The 14,918-nt window shown below is 35.8% G+C and overlaps 1 protein-coding gene across 3 annotated transcripts in view; it reads left to right on the top strand.

Annotated features, from left to right (window-relative positions):
* The window catches only part of PARD3B (par-3 family cell polarity regulator beta), a 1,067,283-nt gene that overhangs the window by 627,506 nt on the left and 424,859 nt on the right, over positions 1–14,918 (top strand). For all 3 annotated transcript variants that reach the window (XM_060106399.1, XM_060106400.1, XM_060106402.1), the window contains exon 15: positions 583–698. In XM_060106399.1, the coding sequence (XP_059962382.1) occupies positions 583–698 (116 nt within the window). The remainder of the gene's footprint in view (positions 1–582; positions 699–14,918) is intronic.

Below are 14,918 nucleotides of genomic sequence, written 5' to 3'. Positions count from 1 at the left end.
GTGAGTCAGTTATACATATACATATGTTCCCATATCTCCTCACTCTTGCATCTCCCTCCCTCCCACCCCCCCCATCCCACCCCCCTAGGTGCTCACAAAGCACCGAGCTGATCTCCCTGTGCTGTGCGGCTGCTTCCCACTAGCTATCTATTTTACGTTTGGTAGTGTATATATGTCCATGCCACTCTCTCGCTTTGTCACAGCTTACCCAGATCTCTCTTAACCTGCCTTTAGGCTCTGCTAGTATCTAGTGACATCCTTTGAAGCGCCAGTGCTTTGTGGGTTTGCTTTACCCACTTAAAGTTATATATTATATAGCAGGATCCCAATTAGCAGAAATCAGTGAAAAGGAAAACATGATATTAGCCAGAGAATATTATTTGAATTGCAGAATATGATAAAATGCATGAAAACAGAGTTGCTATATCTCGAAAAGAAACCTGAGGTTCACAAAGTGGTTGAAAATGCCTGGTTGGAAGCCGCAGAGGGAGTGATGAGGGGCTGTATTCAAAATGAGAACTGCTGAATAAAAAATAAGATTTTATTCTAAGCCTAAATATGGCGTATGGCTTCTTTCTGCAGCCCTGGAGTGGATTCAGCAGTATTTTTTCCAGATCAGCGCCTCAACTTTAGATCTGTGACACCAGCCAGGCAGCCTGAATCAATGAATCTGAAAGCCTCAAAGAGCATGGACCTTGGTAAGTGAGGGTGAGGTGACATCCAGATCAACTGTCCAGCCTCAACCCATCTATCTTCTTGAATGTCCTGCCGTTGTTTCTCCAACTCCAACCTTAGGGGGCAGGGTTTGCTGAAGCTTGGAAGAGGGGATATTGGTCATCCTATCTTCCTGTCTCCTCTCACACATTTAATCGTAATTACCCCTTTTTAAAAGAGAGATAAGTGACATTTTTATATATAGCTCAGAAAAATAGGAGTATTCCTTCTGGAGGATCTGAATGCCATAAGCATCTTTAACTCACCTGCCTTTGCATTTGTACTCTCACCTCTGCTAGTGTTCTTCTGTTTCTCATGTACATACCTGTTGCAGGGCCTGGGAAGTTAAGGCAGTATAATGAATCCTCTTCTACAGGGCATCCCATCTCTCTGTGCAATGGATGGGGATGGCGGCAGTGGAGAAGATCTATCTCTTTAAGTGCCCATCCCCAAATCCTGTAATACCAGAGGGAAGAGGGGTCCCTGGGTTTGCCAGATTGAGGGAGTCAAGGTACCTTGGTTTCGTGCCCAGACAACCTCAGTGAGATTCTGAGTCCTACAAGGAATTTCTGGGTGATTGTTGGCTGCCAGGGCAAAGCAAAGGCCCCTGCAAACTCTGCTCTTCAGGCCCTGGAATGTGAGATCCTGGAAGACATCTCAGATACCCAAGCACATTGTTGCACTCCCGTGGGTCCTTAGAGAGAGAGAACTATTGGAATAGGATGCTGGTGCAAAATAAATTCTCAGCAAAATATTCACTGCTTCCTGAATGCTCAGAGGCCAAGCTTTGCCAATGTTTTTGTTTGTTTGTTTGTTTTCCGAGGCATATTACATATTTCATTAGTAACACCAAGAAAATGGAATAATCAAAACTGTGTGTTCCATGAAACAATCTGATAAATAGTGCTTATCTGTTACTCATTTATAGGAGTTCAAAAAGATGTTCAGTCATGATGAAAAAAGAGAAATTGATTCTATTTTCTATAAATTAACTAGATCGCTGGGATACATTTGCTCTAATCACCTATAGTAAGAGACTGACAGAAAGCCTTAATAAGGAAGCTGTCTTGAGCACTGGTCAAAAGGGTATTTTCTCAAGCGTGAACCTCTGACCAAAGGAATAATGTGTGACAGTGACACAGATTACTACTAATAATTTAAGGAGCAATTTGTTTTTATAGAGTGCTTGATAAATATTTCCTGTTCTGTCTTCCCAATTTCTCTATAAAGAAGATGAATGGGTAAAAACTGCTCTTAATTTGGGGTGAGAAATATATTACTCTTTTCCTCATTTAATTAAAAAAAAAGTAGCCAGTAGTACAGTTTTTAAAAGTCTCTGCAAAAGAAAAAAATAGCATCCATTTTAAGAAAAAAGAAAATTATATCAGTTCCATAAAAACAAAACCTAAGCCATGTCCAGAAACAGTTTTTCTGTTTACATTTTTTGTTACTGAAAATTTTGTTTCTGAGAAATGTTCTCGTTTAGATTGAAATAGCCCTTGCAAAATATTAATAGTTAGCAGTCACCCTTTGCATTTTATTGTACTTATAACATAAATGACAATAGTAATGGTTGTTCAATTTTACATAGTTGGGCAAAGGTCATGAGCTATTTTCTTCGGGATACAGGTATCAAACTAAAAGCATTGGCTTAAATGCACCATACAGCACAAGTGGTAAAATATGCTATAAAAACATTTTGTAAGAAACTATCAAAGTTTGGTCCCTTCCAGGAAAAGCCAAATTAAAGCTAACAGTCTTTCAGAGGGCTCTGAGGTCAACATTCTAGGGCCATTCTGAACCCCTATTCTCAGAACAATTGAGTGAGCTCAATAAATATGTTGGTTTTTCTCAATGAATAAGCTCAGGTGATACCAGAATGGTAAACATTTGGAAGTGTCTTTCCTGTTTGATTAGACGAAAAAGGTATTGTAAGTAGTTTAGTTTTCCAGTTATGGCACTGGGCCAACATAAGGAATTAATATATTTGATAAAAAGCTTGGTGACTATGCTTAGAGGAATTATCCTCTCAGCAGGGTCAAGATCCATTCTTCAAAAAGTTTTTAAAAATTGAGGTATTTAGGTTGAACAACAAATTAGTGCTATTTGATTATTTTTGACCTAGAAAAACAGCAATTTCATATGTTCAAAATGAAAAAGATAAACCTCCTATTTATTGCATAATTTATGTTGGATATTCCTCCTTTACAAAGCCTTTACACTTCTTCAAAAGCTAATAAGCCTCATCAGTACCTCCTTTGTTTTTATTTGTTTCATTTTTGCTGCTGAGTCTAAGCTAGTATTTTCATTTGCATATTATGTTCAAATTATTTTAAAGGTGAGTGGGTTCCATTTATTTCTTTTCACTTATGTTTCCAAAGACAGACAGTTCTTATTGTGAAAAACAAAGAATTCTCATCCCCATCTCCTTCTTTTATTTCCGAGATACAAACATGATTTTAACATAGTTTGCTATGTATATCGTTATAGAAAATACTCTACCTAATTGCCATTCCATCTATGTACAAACATCTCTGTCACTCTGTTTCTTTATACTAATTGTATAGTGTTACATTATATGAATGAATCTTGATTTACTATTTACTTTTCCCCTTTTGATTAAATTTGGACTTAACTGAGAGTTTGTATCTTTTGGTTTGGATAAGGGGGTTTGGTGCATTTGTATTTCTTATTCTTTATTCTATGATTTGTTTATTCATATTCTTTGCCGAAAATGTTTCCATTTGTTAATTCTTTTTCATCTTTAGAATATTGTTATGTATGTTATAAATAACTTTTGCAATCTATTATTTGTCTTCTTAGTTTGAGTGTGATATCCTCTACTATAAAAAAGGCTTTAGTCGTATAGTCAAATATTTCCATCTTTTCCTTCATGACTGTTTGGTTTTATTTATTTCATTTATTTTCTTGTACATTTAAAGGCTTGGTGTTTTTTTTCCCCATGTTTAGCAATAATTTTATTCATGGTTTATGAGGTGGAAAAATTTTTCTCCATGTAAATAGGCAAATTATTCATAACATTTACTGACTTTTATGTCCTTTCCCCATTAATTTGGAATGCAGTCACATTGAATACTAAATTCCCTTTCATACATAGGGTGATTTCTACACATGCTGTTCTATTGATACATTGGTCTGTCCCATGCCAGTATCACCCTGTTTCAATTGTCATTTGACTACACTGTATTTTGATAACTTATAGAGCTATCTTCCTCTGTTTTTTCTTCTTTGTAAAATTACTTTGGCCCTTCACATGCATTTATTCTCCCACATGAGCTTGAGATCAGTTCATCAAAAGTGAATTTAAAGATTAAAGAGGAATGCTTCTACCATGGGTGTGCCCATTAATTTATGATGTTTTCCCTTGGTTCCTGATAGAAATGTTTTGATCAATTTAAACAAATTTCTTTGTGTTCCTAGCTTCTTGAAAAGTTTTTTATTTGCTCACTTTGTTTAATCAGCAATGCATGCTGAATTTTATTAAGTGATTTTAAGGATCTATACAGGATGATCATGTGTATTTTGTTCTTTATTCTATTAATATAGTGAGTTATTTTAATAGATTCCCCAGTATTGAATCTTTGATTTTTTCTGAATGACTCTAAATTTTTCTGTGCATTTGAAGAAGGTAGAAATGAGTAACAACATTTATCTATGTGATCTAAAATGTAGGTGTAAGACTCTGATTATAATTTTACTCAGGGTCATTAATTCCTATATATCTAAAAGTTATAGATTTTTTGAGGCTATTCTGCCTCAATATTTGTGGATACTTTTGCTGGCATGCATGTGGCCACATTTAAGTCAGATCAGAAATGATTAAAATGATGAATACAGGGAATTTATTTTTAAATAATTAGATGTAACTATGCTTATTCAAAGGGGTTAGGGTGTCATTTTCTGGGTTTTCCAGAAAATCAATCTTGTCCTACTAATTGTAGACTTTCCTCTATTTATTTAAATTATCAGAATTACTATGTTCAGTCTGGATCCCTTTAATTTGTTCATAATTGAGCTTGTGTGGGTGTTGAGCTGGAAGCTCTCAGGAGCTGAGTAACACAGCTGCCTCTTTGGCCTTTGGCATAGGGTTTTCCCCCAAAGAGCTGACCTTGTTGGCAGCATGCCAGAGAGTCACATTCAAAGACTTTTTGATGAAGCACAAATATCTTCAATATCCAGGCCTGGTGTTTTATGACCCCCTGATACTATTTAAGAATTAGTCTGAATTATTCAGGGGACAGCACTTCAGTATTTTGGCCCATTCCCTGACCTTATCTATAGCCCCATTCAAAGTTAAGTTTAAACGCTATTTCCCACAAGATTTTTTTTTTTCCTGAGAGTTTTCTCTCCTGTTTCAAATTGGCCTCCTACTCCCATTTCAGAGGGGTGTTGTGTAACACAGTTAGAGGAAGGCTGAAGGCAGTGCAGATGGAAGATGCTGACCAGCTGTCCTGCCTCTGTTCAATGAGAGGAAATGAGCTTAAAGTGATGCATGAGGCATTCGGACGAAATTTGAGGAAGTTTCCTGACAATGCAGGTTGTTAACATTCCACGTCTCATAGTCTCTTAAAACAGTGTGTGTGTCTTGAATGACTATCCCTAAAATCAAGACAATAGATAAATTGGTTTTCTTTCAAGATCTGAGATTCAGCCATTTATTTTCTAGTTGCTTGCTGAAATTTGTGTTAAGATAGAAATATTAGTAAACATTCACAGTCGAAGTAAATTATAAATCTGATTTCTCATTTCAACAAAAGATTTGGGTCAAATTTTGAATATAACCCTTTCATACACATCAGGCATTCCTCTCAGAGGGCAGTCAGGTATCTCCAGTATCCAATGGAAGATAGGCATGAAAAAAGTTAATTAAACCCATTCTACTGTTCTAATACTTTCTTTTTAAAATTATTTTTTATATAGTGAGGAACCTTCATATGCATTCTCAGAAATAAGACAAAAATCCTGAACACTGAATACACAGGATAATTTTTATAAAACTGTATATTCTGATAACTGTGATGCTGATTTATCCATTAAAATATATCATATAATGCCATATAATATTTTAACATTTTTAATATAACTTTTTATTTATATCCAGGGATCTTCTTTATTGTCCATCAGTAAGTAATATCTCTGAATATTGTGAAAGCTGAATTGAGTACCACTATTTAAGATATAACTTTGACTTATTAAAAAAAACAAAAACAACCACCTGATTGGTAAAGAAGAATTAATGGTAATACTAAAAGAAAGCATCTACCATCTCTATTAGATGAGGAAGAGTTCAAGGACACAATCAGGTGAATGCCCTAGGCTTTAGGAAGTCAAAATGAAGGAATTACAGAGAATATTTACTCATTGATTAAACAAATGTTTCTTGAGTACCTACTGTGTGCCAGGAGGTGTGTTAAATGCTGAGGATTCAGTAGTAAATGAGAGAAATGGTGCTTGCTGCAGATACCTAGATGACAACCCTAACAAGAAAGGGAAACTCAAGAGTGAAGATCCCCAAAAAGAAGTACTGACATGATGATGATAACTTATCTCAGAAGAAAAGGGAGAGGCATCTGAAGCACTAGTGTGGCTACTCTAAGAACTAATTGATAAGCTTGGCTGTGTAGAGAAGAGAAAGAGAGAAGCAAAGGGTGTGAAAAAAGAGTAAAAATAATCTAAAAGAATCAATGTAGGAAGAGTTAAGCAGCTGCACACGATGAGGCTTGCAAAACTTTTAAGAGTTAGACAGTCAAGCTATTTTTAGAGCACGAAAAAGAAAGTGTGGTGGACCATTGTTTAGAGCACGTAACAGCTGTCAGGTGGAAAGCAGAGCCACTGGTTCCTGTGTTAATTTTATCTTCATGCACACAAGAGAATGATGTTCACACTGGAAAAGCATGGCTGCCAGCAAGCGGAATTCTAGATGCTTTGTATCCCTGTGCACTAAAAGGACTGTGATTATAAAGTGACTATTCCTGATCATTCGAAATTAGGATGAGTCCTCATACTGGAGGACAGGAAGCAGATTACCAATTTTCACAAAGATGATGAATTCCAGAAACAACTGGTGAAACTAGTGATCTCAATGCTGATCCTCAGAGGATTTCTCTTTGTCAAATGAAAAGGAAAATTAAAAAGTGGTCACTAGCCACCTCCATGCTGGGGTCTCTGAAACAACCAGTGTCTGCTTTCCTTTTTGATAGGATTTCTAGACTGATAAGTCAGCGAAATATTATAAATGTAGTTTACATTGATCTTAATAAAGGTATTTCCATTTGTTTTCTGATTGAGACTTTTACCAAATTATGCACTAAACTAGGTATATAGCATTAGGATGCCCTTTCCCAAAATGTGCGAATTAAGATGCATTGTCAAAAAAAAAAAAAAAAAAAGATGCATTGTCACTCTGAAAGGAATTAAATAACGTATACTGTAAGACTCTGTACTTGGGCCCTCTTGTTATATTCTAACAAAACAACAGAATTTGATGAATATTGGGTATATATAACTTGGATGAAGACATAAAAAACGTTCTTACCAAATTTTCAATAGATGTTGTCTCAGAGAATTGGGTAGTATGATAGATTGACAGAATTAGCATTCAAATGATTTATTCAGAATTGAAGAAGATAGAATTTATCAAATGATGATGAATTCATTGAACAGCCATTTATTGGATACTTTCTCTATGCCAGTCAATACCTAGGTAAATAAGATAAAGGCTCCACTCTTACGGTATTGTCATTCTCGTTGGGTAAATAGATGATAAAGTTGCATAGCAGTAAATAAATAATAAAATTTCAGATAGAGATGATTTCTCTGAAGCCAAATTCAGGTAAAGATGAAGACTGGGGAGAGGCAAGCCTATTTTAGATAGGGTGGTGAAGGATAAAGGCAATGTCCTGAAGTCAGGTTAAAAGAAATCAATTGTACAAGCGTAGAATTTAGGAGACCTGGGATAATAACAGTTACTGAAGGTGTCCCTGTTTTTTAGCTCTTGCCTGACATGGCCACCCCCAAAGCTACTTCCCATGTTACCAGATTAAGAAAGACAGCAGTTCCACTATACCCTGGCCTGGCCATAACCCACCTAGATAGAATGCTGTATTTAATTCTGGCTACAGTATTTTAATAAAGACAAGAATAGAGTAGATGCATCCAGATATTGGTGAGAGGCCTTGAAACCATGTCTGATGAAAAACAGTGGAAAGAAATAAAGATATCTTGCCTGGAAGAGAGGTGACTTAAGAGACATATGAGAGGGCTTCCTTGGTGACACAGTGGTTAAGAATCCACCTGCCAATGCAGGGGAGATAGGTTCGAGCCCTGGTCCTGGAAGATCCCACATGCTGCGGAGCAACTAAGCCCATGCGCCACAACTACTGAGCCTGCGCTCTAGAGCCTGCAAGCCACAACTACTGAGCCCATACGCCACAACTACTGAAGCCCACACACCTAGAGCCCGTCCTCCACAACAAGAGAAGCCACTGCAACGAGAAGCCCACGCACCGCAACTAAGAGTAGCCTCCGCTCGCTGCAACTAGAGAAAGCCTGCACGCAGCAACAAGAACCCAACTCAGCCAAAAATAAATAAATTAATTTAAAAAAAAAATAAAGAGACATATGAGAGCTCTCCTTAGATATTTTCATGGCTAATATTGAAAAACTCAAATCTGTTTAAAGTCGAATCTCCACCCCATATATATCAAGCAATGATAGCCAGATCTGAAGATACATCAAGTTTACAAGCTTTGAAATCTAGGAAGTTAATAAGGATGGAAAATTAATTCTGGTTTGTGGCATATTTTGTGTGCAAGGAAAGAATAGATATATAAATCGAAACAACTCATGGAGACTGAGAAGAGAAGCAAAATTCATCAGAAAAATAGAAAAGGAGACACTGCATTTTTTGTCTTTAGATAAAAGGTACAGTTTGTTTTTATTTTAATTTTATAGTGTACCTCAATATGTTTAAATAAAGTAACCACACAGGTTATAACTGAAGTAGGGTGACTAGATGGAAACAGGTTCAATGAGTTTTGAGAAATTACATATCAGAACTCAGGCTGAATTCTTCTCTGGTATGAAAAGAGAAACCAGGAAAACTTAGAATAACTGACTTCACACATCCAAAGCCAGGCCTCTTTCAAAACATTAAGAAAAAGCAACATTTGCATTAACTAAAACATATAATTAAATTTTAGACAGTTGCACATTTAAAAATGAAAATAAATTAAGGACTAGTATTACTATTAACTAAATTATAGTGATATGGATCACTTCTCTATACCTTTAATATAACTAGATCATTATATTGAATATAGCAGAATAATGCAGATTCTGTTTAAAATTAATTGGAATAACTATTGGGGTTGGAAGCAAAGGTACATAAATGCTTCTTTCTGTAAAGGACCTCTTTCTCGCCCTGTAATTCCATAGGTATCCTTTTTTTTAATTGAAGCTTAGTTGATTTACAATGTTGGATTAGTTTCAAGTCTACAGCAGAGTGATTCAGTTTTACACATATATATATTCTTTTTCAAATTCTTTTCCATGTGTATTCTTTCTTCTTGCTTTTTAAATTTACAGTCCCTAAGGAATATATTTTCAAGAAGTTCATTTTCAAGACTAATTTGACTTTGTGTTCATTATTACTATTAGGTAGAGAAGGATGCCTTTTTTTTTTTTTTTTTTTTTGCGGTACACAGGCCTCTCACCGTTGTGACCTCTCCCGTTGTGGAGCACAGGCTGCGGATGCGCAGGCCCAGCGGCCATGGCTCACGGGCCCAGCTGCTCTGCGGCACACGGGGTCCTCCCGGACCGGGGCACGAACCCATGTCCTCTGCATTGGCAGGCGGACTCTCAACCGCTGCGCCACCAGGGAAGCCCCAAGGATGCGTTTTGTGTAGAAATTGTACGTTTATGCTATTCAATACTTTGTGTGTTGTAGGCTTCTCTGAAAGTTGTGGCACCTTCCATCCCACTCTCATGCCCTCTCCCATGAATAAGTGCTGGTAAATACCTTAAACACAGTTGCTCTCTTTCACCATTTGTTGCATGAATGACTAAGAGGCACAACTCTCTCATATGCCCCATCAGGAAAAAAAAAATCTTTAAAGTAAGGACCATCCCTCTTACATAAAAACACTTAACCTAGTGCCTAGAACATAAGAAGTTCAATGATGTTATTAGTCATAGCAGCAGTAGTGGAGAGGGTCATGTCAGTAGTGGTATCAGAGGTGAGCCTCTTCATATCCTACACGTATTTTTGTACTTGGTGGCTGACTTGAGCTGCCGGTATAAGTAAATTCTCCTCAAGTCAGTGTTGTGAAATACTGCAGAAAAGGTTGCTGTGGATTTCGTATGTAGATTCTTAATTCAATCATGGAGTCACACATGGTCTCAAATGTTGCCATGGTTTTTCACAAAGATTAGGTTTCTTTAAGCTGCGGTATTGTTTAGTGGCATATGTAGATAAAGTAAAAATTTAGTGTCGGGAAGAGAAACCCAAGGCTCTGTTTTCCCACAAGAAATATAAAGAAAACTATAACATTTGGAAATGTTTATAATTGAACCTTAACCAATGACATTATGCCAATGACAAACCCATGCCAATCTTTCTTAAATTAGCTTCTGTATATTTAGAGCATTATTTGTGCTCTGATGGGAAATCCTGATCAATGGAGAATCTGCCTCATTCTTTAAAACTGACATATTCTGGGCCCCTCTTAAAACTTGGATTAGTAAATGAAGTGCTTTCTTCTTTATATTGAATATTTTTGCACCTCAGTTGAGGCTCTACATCTCTGATACTAACCATTTTAAATAAGGCCAAATATGAACTTTCTTTCCCACTTGCCTTTGTTTTCTAAACCACTGTTCATATTTAAATGAAATTCTGTGTTCCTTTTTAATAGAACTTTTGTACTAATATAAGAACATCTTCATAAAATATGAAGCTAAGGAAGCTTTTCAAAGCTAAACAAAATACTTAAATTCTCCTCGCAAATATGAACCATTTTACTTGTTTTGAAGCGAGAGTTCCATTAGCTGAAAATACTATATATAAATATATAATTAAATATAGTATAATAAAATATCATATAAAATATATACTATAATAAATACATGTTAATGAAGTTTGGCAGTTTTATAGTTGTCTCTTCCAAATGCTATTCAGAATGATAAATATTTGTTACTGGCAATACTTTATGCAGAGATAAAAACTACTGTAGGAAGGTACAACTGTCTCATTTTTAAGTGCAGAAGTTGCAGTTTATTCTTTAAAAAGCAAAACTTCTTTGGTCTTATGTATTTCTATTCTCATATATACATATTCATATTTTTATATTCTAATTTTTCCCCAAAGTGATTCTACTGAACATATGCTTTTAAATTTGAGTCCTTTAAGAATAATCTAGCTTAAATATTATTCTCTGTGTCTTTGTTTCTATAATACTGTCTTCTAATTGTAAAGCTTGCTCTTGAAAAAATATAGCCTGATTTATTTGCTTAATATTATGTCATTTGGGGTAAAAGTTGTTTCCATGTTTTGCTCTTAGAAATAGCAGTGGATTGACCCTACTAGTACATAAACCTTTGTAAAAAATCATAATTATTTCATCATTGCAAATTTCGGTATGTATCATTCTTTGACCAAATGTTATATAAAGATTTAAGGCTTTTTTGATATATATGACCAGCTGCCCTCCAGAAAGGAAATTACACTCTTCTCAGTAGTATATGGAAGAATCTGGGTGTCATCGTTTTTTTCATTTTTGCCAATTTTGGCTCAACAGGAATATTTTAATTTTACTTTTAAAATTATTGCTGTGGCTAAACATTTTTTATATATTTATTGTATATTTTCTATTTTGAACCATCTGAACATTTCCTCTGTAAGCCTGAAAATTTCTAAATTAAATAGCACTTTTTGTAAGTAAAATGTTAATCTTCATTAAAGGTCAAATCTCACCTCTTGCTCATGGGGGAAAATAGATATTTTGCTTTTACTTTCCTAAAGCTAAGTATGTTTTTTCCTCCAAAGTATGTATTAATTACTACATCTGTATCTTTCATTAAATGGTTAGAAAATGTCTAGTTAAACATGAATCAGAAACAGAGTCAGAACTTGGACTTATTTATGAGAAAAACTTCTAGGGTAAATCAGTTAATCTTACTAAAATAATTTCTTTTTGGTTCTTCACTGGAACACTAAAACTACTATTCTGTGTATCCAGTGGCTTTGGCTGATTTAGAGCACATTAGTACAAGGGCTGGTGTCACCAGAAACACCTACTCTATTTTTATAAGACTGAAAAGTTGTCCAACACTTGAAAACATAATTTCAGTCCCTTGTAAAGTTCACCCATCCATCTCTTTTCCTTCCTTCAACAAATACTTATTGAGTGCTTCCTCTGTGCCACACACTGTTCTAAATAATTGAGAATTATCAGTGACAACAGACTATCTTATTTCTGTAGGTTACCCTTAGTGGAAATAGTCTCATGAACAGTAATAATAAGTGAGTAAAGACACCAGAAAGATATTCAGTATAACAAACATAAACTTCCACAAATTGTGGAGAGAAGGAACATGACAGGAAAGGCTAATGTTTCAATCCCCACTTGGTTTCTAGTGTTCATAAGAAAAGGTTACTAGGAACTCTTATCAGATGATGTTATTAAAATTAAAGCAAAAATTGCAATAGAGATCAAGTTGGAAATTGACTAATCATGAGTGATGGTTTCAAGCGAGCTGGGAATAGCTAATCTACCCTCTGCTGATCCAGGAACTAACTGACATAATCCCCAAGCACATCAGGATTGTCCTGAAAGAATGTGAGACCTGCAGAGGTTGCAGCTAAAAAGTCTTAAAAGGGAAACAAGAGTGTACTGAGTTATTGGAAAACATTTAGCCCATTTTCTAAATTTGGAAAAAAATACTTAGCACCCAAATTGAGTGAAAACTGAGTTATGTCAGAGATTTCCTATTTCTATCCTTAATAAATCAGTAGATTCCAGGTGAATAATCTTAGTGCTTTCTCCTTTGTTTTTTTTTTCCCCCTCTAGAGGAAAATCATAAGTGGCAAAGTCCTCTAACTATGGACTAGTAATGAAGCCTTATCGAAGATTAAAGAATGTGTTCGTTAATATAAAAATAGGTGAACATAAAATTGAAACTGAATTGTTTGAATGTCTTAGTAGTAACTTGAATGATATAGTAAAGAACGGTCAAGCAAGTTTGGAAATTTCTGAGTTAAACAGTCTTCTTAAACACAAGATTGTTCACAACCTTTAATGTGTTCTATACACATTGCTGGGCATTTAAGAGTCCCCATAAGTCTTCAAGATACAATAATGTGCAGCATCTCCCAAACTCATTTGATCACAGAAACCTTGAGTACAGACCATCTCACAGGACTAGAGCTCTGAGGAATGCCCTTGGCAGAGAAGATGTGTTTGTGAAGTTGAAAGGTGGTGTGCAAGAGCCAGAGTAGAGTGAGGAAAGAAAGGATTGCCAGCAAGCTGGGACATGTGAGCAGTGCTGTGCAGCGGGATGCAATCTGGGAGAGAATCTCCAGGGTAGAGAAGTGTCTATGGTCGCTAAGTATGCAGGAATTAACTGCAGAGCAGCATGAAAGAACAAGGCTGTAACTAAGCATGAATTAATAATGGATTATGATGACAGAATGTGGCTGACTGCATGCAATGTGCCTCAGAAAGAATAGCACATATATGGTAAAATAACCTCTCATACATTGCTGGATGACTGTCTATCCAATGGCTAGAAGCCGCTGACTTTCCTTTACTCCTGGTAAAAAGATCAAACTCTTCAGCCCAATATTCAGGGCAGTGATGATACCTATTAATCTAGAATATGAAGAGGAAAAAGAGAGAAAGCAGTAGTATCTGTGATGGTAGTGGTGGTAGCTAATGTTTTTTTGAGCACTTGCTCTATGCCAAGCGTGGTTCCTTGCACAGCAGTTCTATTGCCATTTTATAGATGAGTGTAACAAGGCTTAAAGTGATCGATTTCTGTAAGGTATCATAGCTAGTAAGCGATGGAGCCAGGATTTGAACTCAGACACATTAAACTTTGATGCCCAGGCTCTAAACCATTGTACCTTTCTGTTACAAGTGAGGCTTATTAATTTCCTAGTCTCAACTGTAAAAATAGAAGACCGTCACCTTCTCTTCTTTCCTATTTAAATTTTAACTTTTATTCAGGACCCACTCAAGTCTTGCCTGCTCCAGGAAGCTGTCATTTTTTTTCCAGCTCTTTCTCTGAATTCTTAAAGCAATTTCTTTTGGTATCCTGAATTTTAGCACTGAACTACATACTCGTTTGGGTACCTACTGAGTGAGAATTTTTGCCCACTCTAATCAGATTACAAACCTTCACAGGGTCGTACCTTATAAGTCTTTGGCTTCCTCCTCACCCCTTAGAATGTGTAGGTGTCGAGTAAATCCAAGATGGATGATGTGGATGGATAGCATTAGAGCAATCTGGCTGCAATCTCAGAAACCCATTGATCTCCATGATTGATTTGACTGATCTTACTAAGTAGAAAGGTTCACCTTTTCTACATCAAAATATCGAATGAATGGATGAAGAAAAGTGCAGACGAATACATAAAGTATAAATGAATAAAAGTGCAAATAAATGTTTGATTTGGGTAGCAAAATAGAATAGGGATAAAAATATTTTAGGAGGGTGTGGAATATAGCAGTCTACATTCACTTTCACTTGCCCAAACTCGTTTTGTTCATTTGAAAGTGTTTGGAGAAGGTTCATAATAATGAACAGATTTAAGGAAAGAGTCAAACGCAGAAAATACAGAAGGCCAAGGGCTTTAATTCCATTACATAGAAAAGAGTGAAAGCAGTTGTTTAAAACTTGAAGAAAAGGGTCGTGTGCTTTATTTCCTAATTGGAGGAATCTATGAATAAATTAGGCAATCACTTGACATAATTGATTTAGATCATGTGAATTCCCTTGCACTGCCAGGGAGGGTTAATTAGATCAGATTGTTTTGTGGCCCTTCCTAGTCTTCTATCACTGACATTTTCCCCCTTTGTGTTCTTCTATGATTTCTTTTTGTTATCTTCCTTTTAATCTAAAGCAGTGCATCCTTTTATTTATATTTTAATTTATGAGAATTTTTTCCTTTTGTTTATTGAATT

Source organism: Mesoplodon densirostris, chromosome 8 (assembly GCF_025265405.1).
Source record: "Mesoplodon densirostris isolate mMesDen1 chromosome 8, mMesDen1 primary haplotype, whole genome shotgun sequence".
Classification (NCBI taxonomy): Eukaryota; Metazoa; Chordata; class Mammalia; order Artiodactyla; family Ziphiidae; genus Mesoplodon; species Mesoplodon densirostris.
The sequence above is the reverse complement of the archived record's forward strand: the minus strand, read 5'-3'. Positions and strand labels throughout refer to the sequence as shown.